This window comes from Mustelus asterias, chromosome 17 (assembly GCF_964213995.1).
Source record: "Mustelus asterias chromosome 17, sMusAst1.hap1.1, whole genome shotgun sequence".
Taxonomy (NCBI): Eukaryota; Metazoa; Chordata; class Chondrichthyes; order Carcharhiniformes; family Triakidae; genus Mustelus; species Mustelus asterias.
This window is the reverse complement of record NC_135817.1, coordinates 53280320-53302950: the sequence shown is the minus strand read 5'-3', so window position 1 is coordinate 53302950 and position 22631 is coordinate 53280320. Positions and strand designations below refer to the sequence as shown.

The window sequence follows — 22631 nt, the reverse complement described above, 5'->3', positions numbered from 1 at the left end:
CTATTGGAATAACATTGGTTTCCTGAGGAAAATGTGATCCACTACCCAAACACAAGATTGATGGGTCCTGTGGAGAGTTTTAGATTTGGAAAGGAGCCTCCACACTGATGTTGAACATGTGAAATCTCTCTCTCATAGAATCCCTACAGTGCAGAAGAGGCCACTTAGCCCGTTGAGTCTGCACCAACTCTGACAGAGTATCTTACCCCGGTCCTCTCTCCCCGCTCTATACCTGTAACCCCACACATTTACCATGGCTAACCTACACATCCTGGGACACTAAGGGGCAATTTAGCATGGCCAATCCATCTCACCTGCACATCTTTGGACTGTGGGAGGAAACTGGAGCATGCAGAGACAGGGAGAACATGCAAACTCCACACAGTCACCCAAGGCCAGAATTGAACCCGGGTCCCTGGAGCTGTGAGGCAGCAGTGCAAACCACTGTGCCACCCTAAAAATTTATTTCTCCTTGCCATTTGTTCTGTACGTTCAACCTGTTTGACCGCATTATAAATGCTCCTTCCTTGGCCATCAAGTGCTGGGCTGGGACTCAAACCCGGAACTTCTGGCTCAGAGGCAGCGACACTGCCCACTGTTCCAGATTTTCAGTTATAAACTGGAGTAATTGATCACTTCAGTCCTTGTAGCTAAATGCAAGGAACCACATTTTTAATTAGAATATAAATCAAGCTCCCATTTCCCACACGGAGGTCCACGCAATGCAAATTACATCGTTAAAATTTTGATTTAAGCTACATTTTGGTGATGTTCTTTGATTCTATGAAAACCTTAAAATTTGTTATTCAGTTAGCCAACAAGACTGAAAATTTAGTGTAAATTTGTGCTGAACTGTTGACAGTTTGTGGGTTCATTGTCCATTTATGAAGCTTGCCTGAACTAATTTTACAAAGAGACTTTGTATCAGCAACAGGAAATTCTATTGAAATCTGAGCAAACATCAAAGCTGCACATCTCAGATGGTACATTAATTAACTATATGATTCATCAGTTCCTTCCTAATTTTGAAGTCACATTTGATTTGTTTCTGACCTCATTTGTGCCATCTCGGAGACAAGTTTTTACTGCCTCCATTAACATAATCCAGACTCAGCTCATCTGCTGCTGAAACCTTCACCCCGTACATTATCTTTAGATTTGACTACTCCTGACTGGTCTCCCATCTCCTACCATTCTTGGTCATCCAAAACTCTGCTGCCGTTGTCTTAAGGTGCAGAGGATCCTATTCCCCTATCCCCCTCAGCTCAGAGTCAAGCAATATCTTGATTTTAAAATTCTTATTCTTGTTTTCAATTCCTTCCATTAGTCTTACTCCTCCATCTTGGTGATCTTTCCAGCAACACAACCCTCAGATATCTGCACTTTTCTGATACCAGTCTCTTGTGCATTCACACCACTGATGTCTTCAGTTTTCCTAGGCTCAAGCACTGGAATTCAGTTTCTATTCCTCTAAACCTCACTTTCCTCTGTTAAGACACTTAAAATCTACCCCTTTGACAGCAAGCTTTTAATCATCTGACTCAACATTTCCTTTTGTGGCTTGGTATTTGTTTTATAATGCTTACACATCTTAAATGATGTTGCAAGTGTAAAATGGATCAGTTACTGAAAAAAAAATCAGATCACAAAATCTTTTCCAAAGTATTTTGCAGAAAAAACTCAAAATTTACTTTAACGATGAAATGTTGACTTACATTCAGTCTTTAAAAGAATGATAAGTGCCAAGTTAAGAAAGCAACGTTCTGACCAAACCAAAATCATATACTTTGATAAAGTAAATCCTCATTTTCACTGGGAATTGTTTGTCCACCTTTGATAAAAACACAAATATTTGGCTTCACACTGGGGATGATGCAGCTTTGTATTTTGTTCCTGTAACAGAACATCTCGCACCAACTATATAAATGACCCAACAACTTAAAAGGTTGTGTAACTTGCAGCATAATTACATGAAAACATCCATATTATGTTTGGCATATATGTGTCTGACATCCACTAATTCAAATTTCTCATGTGCAGATGCATTGCGCTTTGACTGTGATTTGTTAAAATGTTTGACAATTAAGTTGCAGGACTGTTTCTTTCGAAGCTCAGACACCAAACAGAATTCGAAGATCAGCCAGTGTGAGCTTGGTAAAGGATCCGCCAGTTCCTGAGAGCACCTTTTTTGCTAGCTCCTTTTTCTTCTCCTGAAGCTCAAAGATTTTGTCGTCAATAGTACCCTCGCATACAAACCTGGAGGGAAACATAATTTTCTTTAGCAAAAAAACCACCATTTAAAAAAAAAACCCAGCATTTCTGATTTACTCGTGTGTAGTGAAATCTAATTTACTACAAAATTACACCGCATTAGGTATTTTACCGCAATGTATCACTCATGATTTGTTGAGATGGAGAAAGCAATACGTTCTAACATTAGTTGCAATAATTGGTCAAGATGCACCTGAAACTGGTGTAAAATTGATTCAAGGACACACTGACCCAGAAAAGGCAGCAGATTACCAAACAGACATGGAACAAACAGTCTGTTCTTTTTAACAAGGCACAAGAAGCTGGTGTAGACATTTTTCTCTATATGAATGCAAAAATACCAAGAACGCTGGTATTAATGTAATTTCTGACTGTGGCACAAACTGAACCAAGTGATGTAGTTAGTGTTCTAATTTTCAAAGAGAATGATTGGCTAAGGAACAGTAGCAAGTTATCCGGCTCTTTGAGCATATTACACCACGCAATGAGATCATAGCTGGTCTAGGTCCTACTCTATTATTTGCCTTGGCCTGCAAAAATCTATTGATCTCAGATGTGCTAGCACTGACTGCTTTGTGAGAGAGAATCCAATGATTCTACCATCCTTTGTGTAATGATGCATTTCCTAAATTGTCTCGTGTAAGCTCCGGTTTTGATTTTAAAGTTACTTCCCCTTGTCCTAGATTCTCCAGCCAGCTGAATACATTTCTTTTCATTACCCTTTCAAACATTTTCAAAATTCTAAAAGCTTCAGCTCAAATTGTCTCAATCATTTTCCAGGAATACAAGTCTAGTGTATACAGTCACTCAATTTAACACTTTGATCCCTAGCAACACTCCAGTAAACTGTATTGTACTCCTTCCAAGGCCTAAGATGTGCTGCCCTGAACTGTACACCATATTCTTGAGGTGGTCCGACTAAGGCTTTTTAAACAGATGTGGCAAAACTTACTGCCCCTATATTCTAGCCCTTTAAATACAAGGACTAATTTTTTTTTTGTACTTTACTGTAACATTTTAGCCATCTGAGTACATGAACCCCCCTGGTCTCTTTGGACCTCAAATATTCCTAGATTTTCACTACTTTAAAAAAAAACCACATATCCATCCATTTTTTGTCTGAAATGGACAACCATACATTTGTCTGATTTGAATCCATATGCCACAATTTAGCACACTCACAAGGTTGCTTGTAGATTATGTTTTTGTCTACACTACTGACAATATCACTGACAAACTTGGATAACACAATCGAACACCATATATCTAAATTATTAACAAATATAATGAATGGTTGTGGCCCCAGAACAGATACTTGTAGGACAGCACTGCTTATTCCCTCCAATTTGAGAGCACATCCATTTTCCACTGCCTAACTAACTAATCTCCAGCCAAGCCAATAATCTCCCTTCAATTCCACATTTCTCATAAATGGAACATTGTAGAACATTTTCTGGAAATAATAACTTTGAGGTGGGTCGGGCTATAACCAAGCAAATAATGGATGTGTGCAAAAACGGAACAGCAATAATCATGGGGGATTTTAACCTGCATATTGATTGGTTGACTCAAGTCGGACACGGTGGACTTGAGGAAGAGTTCTTAGAATGCTGTCGGGATAGTTTCCTCGAACAGTATGTTACAGAACCTACGAGGGAGCAAGCTATCTTGGGTCTGGTCCTGTGTAATGAGACAGGTAAAATTAATGATCTTCTTGTGACGGATCCTCTTGGAATGAGTGATCACAATATGGTTGACTTTCTAATACAAATGGAGGGAGAGAAAGTAGGGTCCCAAACCAGTGTCCTCTGCTTGAACAGAGGGGAGTACAATAGGATGAGGGCAGAATTGGCTAATGTAGACTGGGAGCGCAGACTAGTTGGTAGGACAGCTGAGCAACAGTGGCGGATTTTTAAGGAGATTTTTCTCAGTACTCAGCAAAAATATATTCCTGTGATAAAAAAGGAATGCAAGAAAAGGGATAACCAGCCGTGGATAACTAAGGAAATAAAGGAGAGTATTAAATTAAAAACCAATGCGTACAGAGTGGCCAAAACTAGTGGGGAATTAGAAGATTGGGAAAGCTTTAAAAAACAACAAAGAACTACTAAGAAAGCGATAAAGAAAGGAAAGATAGATTATGAAACTAAACTAGCACAAAATATAAACACTGATAGTAAAAGTTTTTACAAATGTATAAAAAGGAAAAGAGTAGCTAAAGTAAATGTTGGACCCTTAGATGACGAGAAGGAAGATTTAATAATGGGAAATGACAGAGGCCTTAAACAAGTTTTTTGTGTCAGTCTTCACGGTAGAGGACACAAATAGCTTACCGAAAATTGATGGTCATGGGACTGTAGGGGGTGAGGTCCTTAAAACGATTACTATTACTTAAGAGGTAGTGCTTGGTAGGCTAATGGGACTAAAGGTAGACAAGTCCTCGGGCTCGGATGGAATGCATCCCAGGGTACTGAAAGAAATGAGGCGATCGAAACGAGTCCAGGAGATCACACTGGCCCTGATCGGAAAATGCTTCCCAACCCTATTCATTTCCACTTCCACGAACACCATATGAATTCCCTGCCCCCGAGACAGGTTCCCAACTATCCGCAGTTTAGGACAGAGTTGAGGGGGAACTTCTTCTCTGAGGGTACTGAATCTCTGGAATTCTCTGCCCATTGAAGCAGTGGAGGCTACCTCGTTAAATATGTTTAAGTCACAGGTAGATAGATTTCTGATCAATAAGGGAATTAAGGGTTATGGGGAGCGGACGGGTAAGTGGAACTAAACCACTATCAGATCAGCCATGATCTCATTGAATGGCGGGGCAGGCTCGAGGGGCTAGATGGCCTACTCCTGCTCCTATTTCTTATGTTCTTAAGCTAGATCCCTCCTCCCCAAAGTTACTGCTATAGTTACTTCCTCTTTAAATATTGGAGTTACATTTGCAATTTTTCAATCTAAAAACTGCAGAATTGAAAGATCTTTTGAAAAATTATGGCTAAAGCATCAGCAATTTTCTCAGTTCTTTTTTAAAAAAAGGGGTGGAAATCATTAGGTCCTGGGGATTTGTCAGTCTTTAATCGCATTACTCCTGCTGGTAGTGTTTCCTTGCTTATGGTAACTTAGTAAGTTCCAGCTCTTGATTCGCAGAGTTTCTCGGGAATATCAGGCATATTAATCACTTCCTTGATTGCCATCTCCTTACTTTCATTTGCAATGGCACCCACATCAGTTTTTGAATACTGTAGCCAGTCCTTCAACAAAAATGCATTCAACTTAAAAGCATCCTATATTTAAAAGCAAAAACAAAAGGTACTCAGGAAAAGACTGTGATGGACATTTTCAGAAATTAGCCAAACTCTGCTTCCTAGCACTCCACAGGACATTGAAAGCATGGATGAAAACAGAGTGCCTTTTCAATAGACAAGTCAAGACACAGCTAATGAAGACATCAGACCACACAAGTATGTGTCTACAAACTGTATAACTGTGGGGGAGGAGGGGGGGAAGCCTATGGATTTGGAGCCATTGTGACTGAATGTGCCCCCACATTCCTTGCAAATGTGAATTCCAGAGAACTTTATCATTGGAGCAAAATCTACTGGAAATCATAATCAGGATCTTTCCTCTCACCACCACCTTCAAGTCGTAAATGACTCCTGAACCAGAGAACCTTTTGATTAAAATTAAATTAACCTGATATAATCAGGACCTTCTCCATTGAAACCGCTGTTATATGTTAATGACCTATTCATGAAGTTGTTGTGATATGTAAGCAGACAGATTTGGAAGGATTTTGCGACAGTCTTTGACACGGTTGCGATTTTTGGTTTAATGCCTTCGCAGTTACCTGTGCACAGTTACATTCTTGTGTTGCCCCACACGATAAATTCGATCTGATGCCTGCTCCTCCAATGCTGGATTCCTGAAAACAGATGAGGTATTCATACAAATTTGAACTATCTTGGGTACAAAAAGTCATTTAGTTGAGGAATTCAATAATCAACATATTCTAGTGACTCCATTAATTTCAATACTATATCAGTTTTAGATTTATCAAAATATTTTTGACAAAATAACCAATTTGTGAAGACCTCCTGCCAAAGACATCATGCAGGTGCATAGGACATATAAAATGAAACAAAATTTGATTAAAAACATGCATAAAACACTTTAGGACATTCCATTAGCATTTTCATGAATCATTTTCACAAAATCAACACACAAAAATATTGAAATTGGTGTCTCAAGGTGATTATCTGAAATTGGTTAAAGGTTTCCTGGTAAGTAGTCCTAGTTCATTGACAGAACTCCCCAATCTTAGCTGAACAATGGGAGAAGGAGCTGGAGGGGGGAGGTGGGGTGAGCACTCAGATGCTTTCACCACCAAGTGAGGAAAAAACATTTCAAATAAACCTAAGAGAGCCAATGAAGGATTATTTTGTGATTAGGGCAACCTTGATTGAGGCCTGGAGCTTGCACCTTCAAATCTAAAGAGGCAGTGATTGAAAGCTCCAAAGAGTGCAGGTTAGGTGGATTGGCCATGCTAAATTATCCCTTGGTGTCAGGGGGATTAGCTAGGGTAAATGTATGGGGTTATGGGGATAGGGCCTGTGTGGGATTGTGGTCGGTGCAGACTCGATGGGCCAAATGGCTTCCTTCTGCACTGTAGGATTCTATGAAGTGGAATGTGAAAAAAGACAGGAATTTGAAGAAAAGGTGAAAGCTAATTGCACAAGTAAAATTAAAAAAACATTCTTAATAATTGAAGAACAAAATAAACAAGGCAAAAGATCACTTCTTAAATCCCATCTCTAAAAAGCATATGGTAAAGAAAAACATTGATGGATGATGCTAATGGGATTGAAGCGAGACACCCAAATATCTGGTCATTTAGATCCAATGATTATTTATATCTAATGACATTATTGCCAACTATAAATTTGGAGTGTGCTGGTGTTCATAGGAAGTAATAAATTGATAACTAAAATTTTGAAATCAGTTGGTTTTTTAAAAAAGTCACAGTGTAAAACTATCTTTTTGCACAAAGCAGCAAGGCATACATGTTCTTTCATGACCACATTTTAATATTGTCTGTAATTATCTACAGTACAGATTATCTTACCAGTGCATATCCAATAGGAAGAGGTGGTTGCCACCAATGAGGTTCAAACCCACACCCCCAGCACACAAAGAAACCAATATGACCTGCGGTGAGAGAGAGTGAGTTTAGAACGGAAACATTCCCAAGATAGAAATGACATATTATTGATAACTCAGGTTTGAATGAAGGATACTTGTACTTAAACATTGAATGAACCAGGTATATATTTGACTATCGGAGCAGAATTCCCAATGTTATCAGACTGAACTTTTATCGTATTTTTAATAAAAATGTGCCTCATTGTTGAAGTTCCTGATAAATACACCATTGCTTGCAAACCACTGTGTAAAATGTAATTATATTTTGTCCAGTTTTCTTTCCATCTCTCAAAGTGGGGGTTGGGCTATGGGTTCCAGCAGTATTGTCATATCTCAGTCAAGCATCCATTCTTAATATACAAGGTAATACTGTGAGCATTTAGAGTTATTTGCCAGATGATAAAGGAACAAAAAGTCAAACCAAGCCTAACCCTCACTCTTCTGAACTTAAGTTGACCAATCTTAAGGTATTAGAGGGATGTCAACAACCAAGTTATCACCTATCAGTGTCTTCAGGAAAGAGAATTGTAAAGAAAATAAATTAACATTCTGGATCTGTGATTCTTTCCTCACAAGTAAATTCCAAACAGTAGCCAACTGGTACCTGAGGTCCTTTAGGGTTTGTGTTAAATTCCTCCACCAAGTCCATGCGATGTTTAGGAGTTACAGAGCCATCCAGTGTAACGTAGCTTAGGCTCATTCGATCCAAGTGGCCTGCCACCACATGCAGCATGCTGGTCCACTGCGAAATTATTACACTAAGAGAAATGAACAGTAATAGTTATATGGAACAAAATGGTTTATATGGCCTCATCAAACTGGGAATATAAAAAAAGAGTGTGCATGGTTATAGTTACATACACAGCGGTCTAATTCAGACCCCGCTGTAGTCAGAATGGCTAACATGGAAAACACTGCTGAGTTAATTTGAGTGAGGAAAAAGCAGTTTATATGATACTATTCATATCAAGATGTCTCAAAGTACTTTACAGCCAATGAATTAGCTTTGAATTATAGTCACGCATATAATGCAAGCAAAAAAACATAAGTCAATTTGCTGTGATGTGTAATGTACCCTCTTAACTCGCCCTTTACAAAGCTCATGTCAGAATTTGATAAAATACTCATCTCTTCTCTGTATTAATGTGGCAACAACTGCAAGGTGCTCAAGATGATCCAAACTAAAGCAGTTAATTTTATCGTTGTCCCAACTGCTGTATTTAATATCAAACCCTTTCACTACCAACACAATACAGTAAACATAATCTATAGGATGTGTGCTGCACTAACTCAAAAGTTACTTCAACAATATTCTCTCCTATTGAGGACGAGAGCCAAAATGCTCTTCCAATAGATACGCCATGCTGACTTGGATTTACAGTAAACTCCCGTCATTTGTGAATCCCTCTATCATGAAGTTTTTTTACCCGTGTGAACGCAGTTCTAGATATGATCATGATTCATGGCCCCAAGATTTCACTCATCCACAGTGAACTCTCACCATTCCCATATTGTTCTCACAGAGAAAGCGTGCACTGCCTTGTGCAAATTCACCCTCGTCGTCACTCTGTCAACATCCTGGAACTCCCTCCTTAACACTGTGGGAACAGCTCTGCCATAAGGACTGTACACCAGTGTTCCAAAAGGCCCACCACCACTTTCTCAGGTACAAGTAATAAAGTGGCCTTGTTAGCACCACATAAATCTTAAAAACAAATTTTTTAAAAAGTACAGATGCTGCTAGTACCAGGAGGCACTGGTGAAAATGACCAGCTCTTCAGCCTGAGGGCAGTTAATATTTATGACTAACGATTACTGCAGTTTTAAAACTTATTTAGGAGTGATTTATTTTCCTGCTTTGAACCTTGCTCCAGACTGTGGGAACACAGGACCACTATATTTTGCCTGTTTCCCACCCCAGGTAGGGCTTTTCAGGAGCAGATATGTCATTCCCGAAATCAAATCATTATGAAGAGGAAGAGAGGGTGGAGGGAAAGAGTCAGACAGCATCCCACAACCTTCGGCTCCCCACCAAGAATATACACGTAAAAGAAATCCTATAAATGACATTAATGAGAGGGTGTGTACAATACTGAAGGAGACATGTCACCAAAGGGGCAACAGCAAAGTTGCATAAAAAACCTGTTTGCTCGGTCTATGGAGGTCACATCCAATCTCAACACACTCAGCCAGTCACTTCAGGAAGGCATGAGGAAATCTGTGACACTGGCCATGAATATGTCAGATGGCATGTGATTTTCTGCAGAGCTTTATTATCCCCCTCAGCATAGTTCATAAGGTGAGTTCCCTTCTTTTTGTTCTCCACCATCAATTCCTATTGCTGCACTGGATCTACAGGAAACAAGGGTATGAGCTAAGAATAGGTTAGCATAAGAGCTATGGGTTTAAAGAGGTGGAACATGTAGAAGGTTGCATCTAAAAACTGTGCCCAAACAAGGAATAAAAGAGCAGGCAGTATGATATCATGCCAGTCCTCATCAGGCTACTAAATTTCTTGAAACGCTGTTCTGCAGTTCTGGCTGGGGGCAAGAGAATTGGCACCTTGCCAGATAACAAGCCAAACGTTTTCTCCATTTCATTGAGACTCAGCAGTTTCATATCCCTTACTGAAGAGGGTGGCCTCAAGATCCATACCAACATTTTGTGTCTTTTTTTGTTCCTTTCTGGCTGTCTTTAGCATATTCTCTTGCAGAGATATTACTGACAATTGGGACAGCACGGTCACTGGCTTTGCACATGAATCACCAGCAGTTGTTCAAATGGTTCAGCTTGCCTAGGCACCAGCAAGCAATATTAATTAGTCTGCACTTTCAGCACAGTAATATTTCCACAGCCATGGTGCTTTACAGAAAAATATAAAGATGTATAGCTTTTATTTACGACTGAGAAAACATCTTCCCATCATCTAAATGATTTCCTAAAACATGAATCCTTCTTAGAAACGTACCATTTTTGTGGTTCTGGGCTACTTCTTATTTCTTTTAATTCCTGTAAGAGCGCAGAAATCTGGCGACAAAATGAATGGAATATAAAGAAGAGAACTGATGAAAAACATTATTTAATCACTACGTTTGTGGTCCATAGTTAGCAACTTCACATTCCATACGTATGCCCTACACCCATTAGCTCATGATGTTTCACTACTTCTACTTTTGGATCAGCCAAAATCTCCTGTACCCGTCACGAACTTCATACCATTGCCACCAACTTCCTCCCCTTGCCACGTCAGGCAGAAGCAAACAACAATCTCCACAGTGCGTGTTTGACTCCGAGCTGAATTTCTCCCCCTTTTCTTTTCCCCAATGCAAAGATAATTTACTCTCACCTCCAACCCAACCTCAGCTCATCCTTTGCCTGACCCCTCATACAAGTCTTTGCCACCTCGACACTCAATTACCCTGATGCTTTCTTGTCCACCCTCCAGGAAATTCAGCTCATTCTAAACACCAATAACTACATCCTGTCCCATATGATACCCAGCTAGCCCATCAGAATCCTCAATGACCTACACAGGCACCCAGTCAATCAACATCTCGCATTTAAAATTCTTATCCACCTCTGAATTTAAATCTATTTAAATTTGCTCCTCAGCCATATAATTCCACATTCCTTGGATTCCAAACTCTTATGTATTCCACTTCCCTTCATCCTATTGTTCCTTCAGCTGCCTCATACCATGTTCTAGAGCTATCTCTGCCTCTTCACCTAATAACTCACTTTTTAAAATCAAGATATTGATCACACCCAAGCTCTCTTTGGCTTAGGGCTGATTTTTGCTTAACTTTGGAATGTTTTCTACATTAAGTTACAGGTTGAATTTCTTCACCCAAACGGTTGTGAATTTGTGGAATTCCCTGCCCAGTGAAGCAGTTGAGGCTACCTCACTGAATGTTTTTAAGGCAAGGATAGATAAATATTTTAAACAGTAAAAGAATTAAGGGTTATAGTCTGTGGGCAGGTAGGTGGAGCTGAGTCCACGAAAAGATCAACTATGATCTTACTGAATGGCAGGGCAGGCTCCGGGGGCCAGATGGCCTACTCCTAGTTCTAATATTCTTATAGAAATACAAGTTATGCTTTTGCGAAGTTAGGCCAAGTTTAACAGTATTTTTCCCAATATTTAAATCTTAATTTAGATTGATTGATCGTTCATTATATATGTAATTGGTACTTAATATTAAAATGGGCTACATGAGTTCTTATGCAATATTGAGTGGATTTGAGGCCTCACATTATTCAAAGAGCAGTGAATATCCTCAGTTATCTGATCCAATATCTCCTTCTCTACCAGCATAATAAAAAATAAATTACCTGGTCAGTCATTTCATTCGGAGGGGAGCTGCAGTGGACAAATTAGGCTGCCATTATCCTCTGCGTAACAGAAAACTGTGGCACTTTGGGACATTGAGAATTTGGTGACACAGCAACTTGCAATTAATGTGGAAAACATTCCAAAATGTTTTGTAAAAGTGTAAAGTTTCAAATGTCTTTCTGTGAAAATACTCGAGGCTCACAGGCACAGCACAATGTTCTTAAAGATTGTACATTACATTAAAATTCCATTGGGAATAAAATAAGTTCACAATTTTATGTTCCACCATCTGAACATACCTTAGTGCTTTTTCTGGTTCTCTCAAACAGGTGCGCTTTGAAGCTGGTGCCATTCAGGGTTACAGTTGGCTCTGTGTCAGAGGTTGTGACCTCTGACAATGATAATGCGTTCAGCTGCTCCTCCAGTGAGAGGGTAATGCCCTCAGATTCCATCTCAGTTTGACTCAGAGCCTGTAATTCAAGACAAAAGTCACTTAAAAAAATAGAAACATAACCAAAATAAATTGGTCAGTGCAGCTGCAGATTTCTTTTGTGGAAGAGGCAAGCTAGATTAATCAAATTACCTTTACCGCCTGCTTTGGCTTTTGTGGGTTTTTTTTCCCCCCCACATGCTAGGTAAACCTGAATGTTGGCCGAAGACAGGTCGATTTTAATTTCCTGTTCTCAACCACAAGGGTGGCACAATGTTGAGCATTGCTGCCTCACAGCTCCAGGGACATGGGTTCAATTCTGGCCTTGGGTGACTGTATGGAGGTTTGCACTTTCTCCCTTTGTTTGTGTGGGTTTTCCTACCACAGTCCAAAGCTGTACACGTTAAGTGGATTGGCCATGGAAAATGTGTGGGGTTACGAGGATCGGGAAGGGAAAAGGGCCTGGTTAAGATACTCTGTCAAGAGTTGGTGCAGACCCGATGGGCTGAATGGCCTCTTCTGCACTGTAGGGATTCTATGATTCAACCATCCTATTGTCACCATAAAAAGAATGTTCATTGCATCAAGGTGGTGTGGAATCTGGTCTTCAGCAGTATGTCACATAAAGGATGACACAATTACAGCGTGGGATAATATTCACATTTTCCACTAGAGTTCTCCAAGTACCATGAAGTAAATGTAAAACTTTTCTTAGGATTTTTCAGCTTGCAACACATTCACAAAGTTTGCAGTCTAATCTCGGGAATGTTTGCATTGTGCATATTTGTAATTTTAAAGAAAAGGTGGTTTTTGTTCACTTGAACATATTTTTGTATTGTATGTGGTTCTTACCGCATGTCGGGACAATTATTCCTTACCGTCTTCAGCAGAGAAAGGTGACAGCAGCACTGTCGAAGCCTGAGCAGCATGGATAAGATGTGGACTGTGCTCGATGTGTGAGAAATCTTCTGGGCAGAGGAAGGTCCACCATTTACAGACTCAGCACCAAACTCTCGAGCTACTAATGAAATCAGAAAACAAAATGCAAATAGATCTTGATTTCTTTTAAATAGATAGATTTTTACACTGGCATACATACAAAACGTTTTAATTATGAATTAAAATAAACTACAGAATAAACCTGGAGTTTAAATATCTAAAGAGTCATTGTTTGTGGCATACTTCAGAACATGAATGTTCGGCAAAACGAATAAAGATAACAACAAAGATTAAAAAGCTTCAAGCATCAAAATCAACATCTACATTTTAACTTTACATGCAGAGGGCAGGCCCATGTTGGTGCACCCTTTCTTGTCTGACCTGCTTTAGCAGCAACTAATGGTTACATGACTATTTCCACATCAGTGGCAGCCTTCTGTCTCAAAAGACAATGATTTGGGGCTATGGTGGTCAAAGCATCACCTGGTGCGGCTCAGGAGCTCCACTCTGGTATGGCAGTCTCTATTGCATTTGCTGCAATGGGACACCTTGGTTGAAAATTGCACAATTTGCTGGCCATTGTTTTCTCTGGGCCTTTTGCCTCAGGAAGCTGAGCTATGCATTTCTGCTCACTTCTTCCAATGCCCTGCCAAACTGTCAACCCCCAGAGGTCACAGTCATCAGTAATGGTCTCTCAGTTGTCAGAGAAACTGTCTGCCATCTTCATATCTCACTTACAGGTGTCCTAGCAGAAGTATGGGCACCCTGAAGGTCGTGGCCCAGTAGCCAATTCAGTATAGAGGATCCGAGTGTAGGGTCTTCATCCATCCAATAAACATGGCAGAGTCAGCACAGATGTCATAATACGAGTATATGTTGATGGAATTAGCATGCTCCTGGACTGAGTTGGTGATTTTGTCCTACCAAAAGATGCTGAAGATATGTTTCAGACAGCAAAGACTGAAAATATTCACCCTTTCCTCCAGCCTTGTATATGTTGTCCAGGTCTCACCACTGTAGAGGAGTGCACTGAGGATGCAGTCTTAGTAGACCCACTGTTTCATGTTCTCAGTAAGATTGCTATTTTTCACAATTGCTCATCTTGTACAGCTGCAGCTTTTGCAATGAGTTTGTTGAATCTAGTATCAAGTGACAGATTGCTGGTGACTGTGAAGCCTAGCTATGTGATTCTATCAACAATATCCAGTGTCACAGCGAGTGTGCTGATAGATGGTGGTATGGCAACATCCCAGATGGCATTTCTTTTCCTGACGTTGATGGCGAAACTAAACTCCTTTCCAGGCATTAGAGAATCTGTGTATTTGCTGATGAAGATGTTTCTCTGTATAGAATGTTAGTGCGACATTACCAATATAGAGGAACTCTCTGACGAGGACTTGGCACACCTTTATCTTTGGATATCAGGCGACCAAGATTGAACAGCTTTCCATCAGTTTTGATATGTAAACAGTTACCCTCTGTAGATTACCTGAAAAAATATAACAGCAGCAAAGAGAAGGATACGCCAGATCGTGTCAATGCTGCTAATCTCAAAGCGTTCTCAAGTTGTCCCATTATAGTTGATCTCAACATCATGTTATTATGGGATGAAGAGAGTTGCTGAAGAGAGAGATATGTGGTCGAATATTTTCATTTAGCAGTCATCAGGACAGATGCAAGAATGCCAAATTTCAATGAAACAACAATTTATACTGTGTGAGTGCTGAGTGGTTGGCAAGTTAGCTCTGTTTGGTCATGATGTTGCCATGGTGAACGTATCAGAGAGCTATTGTGCTTTTGCTTATTAAGAACATCATAGAAATCATAGAAACCATAGAAACCCTACAGTACAGAAAGAGGCCATTCGGCCCATCGAGTCTGCACCGACCACAATCCCACCCAGGCCCTACCCCCATATCCCTACATATTTTACCCGCTAATCCCTCTAATCTACACACCCCAGGACACTAAGGGGCAATTTTAGCATGGCCAATCAACCTAACCCGCACAACTTTGGACTGTGGGAGGAAACCGGAGCACCCGGAGGAAACCCACGCAGACACGAGGAGAACATGCAAACTCCACACAGACAGTGACCCAAGCTGGGAATCGAACCCAGGTCCCTGGAGCTGTGAAGCAGCAGTGCTAACCACTGTGCTACCGTGCCGCCCATGTTCAATGACTGCACATATTCCCTTTGGAAAGAGGAAACCACACTGGAAAATGGAGTCCCATCTCTCCTCACAACAGGTCAAATCTTTCAGTGTCCTGTGACAATTGTTTCACTCAGCTAGAGTTCTTCCAGATATTGATTAACACCAGCAAGTTACACCGACTCTCGTTCCTTTAACCTTCAAGAGTGCCATCTGTTTCCTTTCTTCTGAACAGAAACAGAACTCTCAACAGTATCCTGCTAGGGTTGATAGCAGAAAACAGTCCATCTGTTTCCCCTTGGCTTCTTCGCCTCCATGCATCTCAAATAGCAGATGTCCTTTTTTCTGCGAGATGCTACGAAAGGGGGTTAGAACTGGTACCCAGAACTTCAATGGGTTCTATTCGAGATTCTCTCCCAATAACAACCAGATCACATGAGCATGTCTCCAAGCTGAGGTGCTTAATTGAAATTCTCTGTCTCACTTTGAGCTCAAGTTACATTTCAAAACATAACCATTTTGTGAAGTTCAGCATCCATGACAAAAAGGAAAATTATGCTGATTTTCAAGGACAGGTCCTTTGACTCCAACCTATCTGGAGTACATCTCTCACATTCTCTATTCTTACTGCAAATGAATAGCACATGCAGAATTTATCTATACTGAGAGGGGAATACATAATTTCTTACCTCTGTTAAAGGGATTATCAGTATCCTGTGGTGAATTGGCTTTGGAATCCTTGCCTTCGTGTCTCTTCAGATATGACTGCAAGGTTGACCTATGGAAAGGAAAGGAGATGAAACAGTTCTGCAAATGCTGGATGAACAAGCATAGCATATTCAGAAAATAGAGGGCTGTTAGCTCATTTTTTGGCTGGTGCAGACAGGATGGGCCAAATGTTTACTTTCTATGCCATAAACTATGATGCTATTCTATGTCTCTTTAAAAGATTGTCAGTAGAGAATGTTAGCAATCACTTGGGACAGACAAAACATTCCATCAACCGATTCTAGTTCAGTGAGCAAAACAGACAATGGAATGTTCAATGATGAGGATAATTGAGGTTAAAAGGAAAATCTCTCTCACCAGACTACAATTACAGCTTTGGAATTAATAAACCATGGCAACGGAAGATGTATCATAGCTAATGGCTTTAACCTAGTATGTTTGAAAAACGTGCTCACATTTTTGTATGAAATAGTTTAAAAGCAAGATAAATAATTAACAGCACATACGTATATGTTCACAAGTTACGTCCAATTCAAAAAAAACTAATGTTGGAATGCAGATAAACCGGTCTGAAGAACTAATATCAGATCTAATAGCTCCAGATTTATCCAAAGGTCTAGCAGTGATTTGTTAACTGTTTCACTTGGGAAGAATATTTAAATACCTACCATAATTTACATTTATAGAAGAATTCATCTATTTATAGATCACATCGTGAGCTCCTGGTTTAAAGAGACCACCTGAGGGGTCAGCTGGATTGAACAATTAAACAATTCTACTGCTCCCTCTGGTGCTGTTAAATTTGCTGTCACAGTGGCATGACGAACCATTTTCCAACAGTAGAGGGATGATTTGAATGTGTACATTCATAGTACTGGTTTCTCAGAATAGTTGCATGTCAACTCTCCCACATGTCTGCACATGTGCCAGAACCAATCAGTACAACAGGAAGCTGTGTTGGAGTCTGCAATAGTACTTTGGATTCCATCTGTCCAAGATCTGAGCTACGATAATCCCAAGCAGCTCTAATGAAGCAGCCAGTACATCATGAACTCCTGGAGCTGAAGTACCACAGAAATAAGTGTACGGTGATATATGTTACACACCATCACTAAGATGAAGCAGTAGTAGAGCAAACAGTGGGTTCTCACACAGAAGGATTATGAAAAAGCTGTTTGCACTTGGACAGGGGTGTTCTCAAAGTTTCACTGTTTCAGAAGCTGTCATGATGGGAACTTCAGCAGATGAGTACAACATTTTAGGAGTTATAGGTGAAAGCATATTGGTGGAGGATATGGAGAAGATATACAGAAAACTACTAACACAATTGGCTGATTCCCACACCAAGTGATCTCCTTAGCTCACAAAGGAAAATGGCAAGGCGACTCTTGGTGATCAAGGCTGTTGTGGACCTAGTTTATAACACTTCCACATGAACCAGAGATCAAGCCAAGTTCAGTTTTCTCACTGCTTTGTTCATTCACTGACAGCTGAAGTAAAAATCACTCAAAACTAGGATCAGAACAAAGATAACACTTGACTGGAGTTTATGAACTCTGACTGCAAGTGAAAGGCTCAATCAGCCTAATCCTTATGCAAGGGATCGCCATCTTTGTTTGGCAATGCTTTTAATTTATTTTGAATATACCACACAATGGAACAACTAAAGTTGTGTTGAAATACATTTGGTCACTTAAGCTCCATTTCGTCATGACAAAGATAGCAACTGTCATTTTGGCAACCATTCCCAACATTGAACACTTGTGTGGGAGAAATTTGTTCATGTAGCATTGTTTCATCAATAAGGAATACTAATGGCACAGTCTATTCTCAGGGAATTGGTGTAAGTCAGTGTAGTGTTGCTACTGAACAAATTTCTTCCCTTATAATCTTTTCAAGAGGCGAATTACACAAAATCTGTCCTGGGAGTGGACAGGATTATCCAAAGTACATTCTATAGTTGGCAGCATTTTGTATTTCAGGAGCTCACGATTCCTCAGACAGACCTGGAACGAGCAAACAGGACATTGTAAACAGCTTCCTCATCCTCTGATAATTTTAGTCGATGAGAGCGGTTAAATTTCTGTGGTAGGGAAACCTGGACAAAGAAAACACATGGGTAAGGGAAATTCTGTCACAAAAACTAACCGTAAAGTTTACAATTATATTATATTTTCATTAATATTAGTTTCATTTCACAAATTTTGAAACCTAATCAGAACTATGTTTTGGTGAAACAATCAGGTGTTCCCTCTATAATGAGAGAGTGAATATATTTAATGGTAAATAATGACATATCATTTTCACTGTAAGATGAAGGAGAGGCAATTGCACTTAGAATCTTGCACTGTTTTCTATGTGATGAATGTCAAAAAGTGAAGCTTTTTATTACATTTAAAATACAAAGCCATAACACATACAACTCTCAGATATACTGTACCTGGTCACTCAAGAAGAAACTACCAAATGAATAAGATCAAAATGTTAAATGATTATAATTGGTCTGCTGCATAAATCACTACAGTGGTCTTAAGACTAGGCTATAAATTAAATGCATTAAGCCTGCTTTTTCAGTGACCTTTGAACAGAACTTACACTTGCCCATAGGCCCTCTACAGGATTTTTTGCATGGTAAACTGTTGACAGCATGACATCCAAAACAACATGGTACGCTCCACAGGATATCTGAGACACCTGAGAACAGGACAAGAAATTTTGCCTCTCCTTAACCCGATTTAAGAATGGCTAATAAACAGCTGAGGGGCTGAACCAGGAAATGTCAGTTAGAGGATCAAATTCAACACCAAATCAGGTACAGTGAGTGAAATGAGGAAGGGGGGGGGGGGGGGGGGAGAGAGAAATAAAAGAAAACAAGTTTAAAAACAGAAATCTGAAGAATAAAGTCTCCACACTTGTAAAAGCTAATTTTCAGTGAACAGGTGTCTTGGCAGTAACTAACCATGCTGTTAAAAGCTTACTTAGATGGGAAAAGACAAACCCTAACTTCCTGTGGTGAGTTTAGTCTGTATCTATGATGTCAGGAATGTATAGGAACGTCACACTATTTAATATGTTTGAGGGTGGGGTGGGGGGGTGCTGGCATCAGCAACCTCATGTTTAACTGCACATCTTCACTTGCCATATGTTGCTGTCCATTTGTGCATAAACAATGGTCAACACTGTTAGCCTCACGATAATTTTCACAGGAGAATGTGGGCTCAATTACTGAGGTGAAGATCTTGACCTGAAAACTACAATATTGTATTGCTATCCCCGATTTCAAATGCACTGTGTCTGCCTGAATCAAAGATTCCCAGAGCCTTTGTCCAAATTATACAATTCAGGTGGTAATAGGAATACATCTACATTGTATTCTAACCCTAAACCTGGAATAGAGCCAATGTATCAAGTCTAGCTTCGTCAGAGCTTAAAAACTTTGGCTCTATTCTCTCAGATGCTGTCAGACCGGTTGAGATTTTCCAGCATTTTCTGTTTTTGTTTCAGATTCCAGCACCCACAGTATTTTGCTTTTAGGATATAGCTTCACTTGGTACTAAAAGCCTCTCCTCTGGGAAATTGTATTTAATTTGTTACTGTTCTGCAAACTAGTCTCGGTGTTTCCATTAGCTCCTCTTATTCCAAGTTCAGCACGAGTTACGGTATTGGACTTTTAGGACCAACAATATCTCAGATAATGATCCTGGCTGTTCATCGTCTGAATACATTGGATAAAGTGCCAACTTTTATTCTGCACAGAGATTTCGATTCCAAGCAAGCAAGCATTTGTTTACATTTGCTGGCTCTCATTCACTTTGAGGATTGGAATGCAGCCATATCTAGATACAGGCAAAAACAGAGCCCTCTTGCAATGGTTAAAAATCTCAGGATCTGGAAGGGAGAATTCATACACTCCAAATGCTTAAATTGAGATTAGCTGAGCTTACACCAGAATACTTTATAAAAGGTTTGACATGGAGCTGGTTTGGGTAAAAAGTCAGTTTTACATTGCAGTTTAGCATTGGTAATCTGGTGACAGACTAGTGACCTGTTCCAGGAATAACTAGACATGGAAAAAGACTGGGTGCAGGAATAGAATTGGAATTAGCATTGACATAAAGCCCAAATCACTTTTGATGTAAAAGTTTAGATCAGATAATGTACCACAAAATAATTTGAGATGAATGGCATTTTGTATTGCAGTATCAAGTGATTATTTATTTTGTCAAAATGGAAATATGGATTTATATACCAGAGGTTTTCCACTAGTGTCAAGCTGGTCCTTCATTCTTCGCAACAGAAGGCTTTTGGTGATAATATTAAGGCGTTCTCCACCCTTCTTTGTACCAGTATCCACTTGATTCTTCCAAAGCTTGAACTCGTCGAATGGAGAACAGTGAAGGAACCTGAACAAGTAGGAAGTTAGAAAACAGAGCTGAGATTTTAGAAATCGGCCGAGTTCCACAGTTAACAACAAAAATGAATTAGTCTCAGCTAGACAACTTGGGAACAATATCACAAACAACTTGGGAGGGTATCTTTATATAAAAGGACAGACAGCGTCAAAAACACAGAAATGTTAGGATATTCTTAAACGGTCCAGTCATTACTTAGAAATAATACTGAAAAAATGTAAGTGTCTGAAGAACACAATTTAAGAATTAACCCAGCATGCTCTGGTTTGTTTCCTTACTTGAGCAAAGAGTACATATCCAGCAGGTTATTCTGAATGGGTGTTCCTGTAACTGCCCAGCGTGCTCTAGCTTGGAGTTCACACACTGCCATTGATGTTTGCACTTGGGGGTTTTTAATGTTGTGAGCTTCATCCAGGATGATTCGAGCCCAAGCCATCTTCAGTAGAGGAGATTGTGAAGTCTTTGTCTCGGTCAATGCCTGAAAACAGGGTGTGAATTAAGAAGTTTGGACGCAGTATCATATCATCGCAATGTGGTTGGGTCGACAAATTGAATGATCCTACTTACTCTCACTTTAGTTACATTAACGAATTTTTGATCAGGAAACAGTTTCACTGACTCTTTCAGTCCTATTGGGAGTACAACTGCCAAGTCAGAAAGCACACTGAACATTGGGGCTGGGGCTGATGCATCCGGACCAAAAAAACGTTAAGAGCATTACCCTGCTAAAAGTACCACAGGCACTGAGAAGTATTCTGAAATGGTGAGCTGGTATTCTTTAGTTTGGTGGCCATTCCAACAAGCAGCAATTGTTAAGTTGTTAGCAGCAATGTATCCAAGACAGTGCAATGGCATTACTTGTATGACTATAAATTGCTCAACTTACCTCCTCATCTTTGGTTGCACACTGTCTTTTTTCCTTTTTCACTGGGATCTCCTTTGCAACAAGGCTATACGTTGTAACAACAACATCAAATTCTGATAGTCTACAAGAAAATATTTTCATGTTTTAGATTGGAGTCAATAAAAATGGCGCTTCAGAGTATTATTAGTTTCAGGTTAAATTCCTCTTCTTGGGAGCAGCTGCTCATCTGTGTCAACTTTTACTTCCAGAAAGACATTCCTTCCCAGTCATTAGGTCCTCCTGCTATGCTGTGTTCTCTGATTGATGAGCCAACAATGCGCTGGTGCCAATCTACTTCTAAAGCTGCTATTAAATTGACTTATTGCAACCGCATACTGACTTGCTTACTATTTTTCTTTATCTATGGGGGGAGCGTGGCAAAAACTGGCATTTGCTGAATGCCTTCTTCAAATAGTTTCAAGAGCAGAAACTCCATGGAAGTTGCTGAAATACAACCTACATAATACTCTTGCATGCGACAAATTAGATTAGATATGAGCTGTCTGGTCAGCTCAAAGTTTCCAAAGTTAATTTTAGCTCATGTCAGGCTCCAAGTCCAGTGATCCACTTGATGTTAATACTTGCATACCAATCAAGAAAGATAAATCAGCAAGTAATACAAATTGTCACTCTAATGAAATAGATAAACAAATTTCACATTATAGAAGCGTCTTCTCTAGATTGCATTAAATGTTAAGTTGCATATCGGATCACTTATAGTACTATATATTCAGAGCTATCAATGTTACTGTATTTTCAGAGTAAGACCCCATCATGCTCCAGGTACTCACACCTTTGCTGATTGTTCTCTCTTTGGTCCATGGTACATGTATATACTTATTTTCCTTGCACCGACATGCCGTTCGATTTCCCTTTTCCAATGGTGAATTATAGATGCTGGACAAATGATGAGTGTCCCACTGGAGATCACAAAAGTACTATCTGTTGGAAAAAGACCATTAGAATGTAATATTAGGTTATAATCAGATAGCAGTGAGAAAAAAACAATTTCAGTTTTGCTGGATACTGTAGAATCATACAGTGCAGGAGGTGGCCATTCTACCCATCGAGTCTGCACTGACCACGGTCCCACCCAGACCCTATCCCCATAACCCCAAGCTAGTCCCCCTTCCACTAAGGGGCAATTTAGCATGCCCAATCAACCTAACCTGCACATCTTTGGACTGTGGGAGGAAACTGGAGCACCCGGAGGAAACCCATGCAGACATGGGAAGAATGTGCGAACTCCACATAG

At 39.9% G+C, this 22631-nt stretch overlaps 1 protein-coding gene across 3 annotated transcripts in view; it reads right to left on the bottom strand.

The window, feature by feature from the left end:
• Nucleotides 1-1651: 1651 nt before the first annotated feature.
• The window catches only part of ttf2 (transcription termination factor, RNA polymerase II), a 43733-nt gene continuing 22753 nt past the window's right edge, over nt 1652-22631 (bottom strand). For 2 of the 3 annotated variants that reach the window (XM_078232662.1, XM_078232663.1), the window contains 13 exons: nt 22168-22318; nt 21359-21458; nt 20751-20950; nt 20310-20463; nt 18067-18158; nt 16021-16109; nt 13118-13260; nt 12109-12279; nt 10445-10503; nt 8081-8234; nt 7400-7482; nt 6125-6199; nt 1652-2256 (listed from right to left, as the gene is read on the bottom strand). In XM_078232662.1, coding sequence (XP_078088788.1) covers nt 2112-2256; nt 6125-6199; nt 7400-7482; nt 8081-8234; nt 10445-10503; nt 12109-12279; nt 13118-13260; nt 16021-16109; nt 18067-18158; nt 20310-20463; nt 20751-20950; nt 21359-21458; nt 22168-22318 — 1616 coding nt within the window. In that variant the 3' untranslated portion in view covers nt 1652-2111. The remainder of the gene's footprint in view (nt 2257-6124; nt 6200-7399; nt 7483-8080; nt 8235-10444; nt 10504-12108; nt 12280-13117; nt 13261-16020; nt 16110-18066; nt 18159-20309; nt 20464-20750; nt 20951-21358; nt 21459-22167; nt 22319-22631) is intronic. The other variant, XR_013499910.1, reaches the window with a different exon arrangement.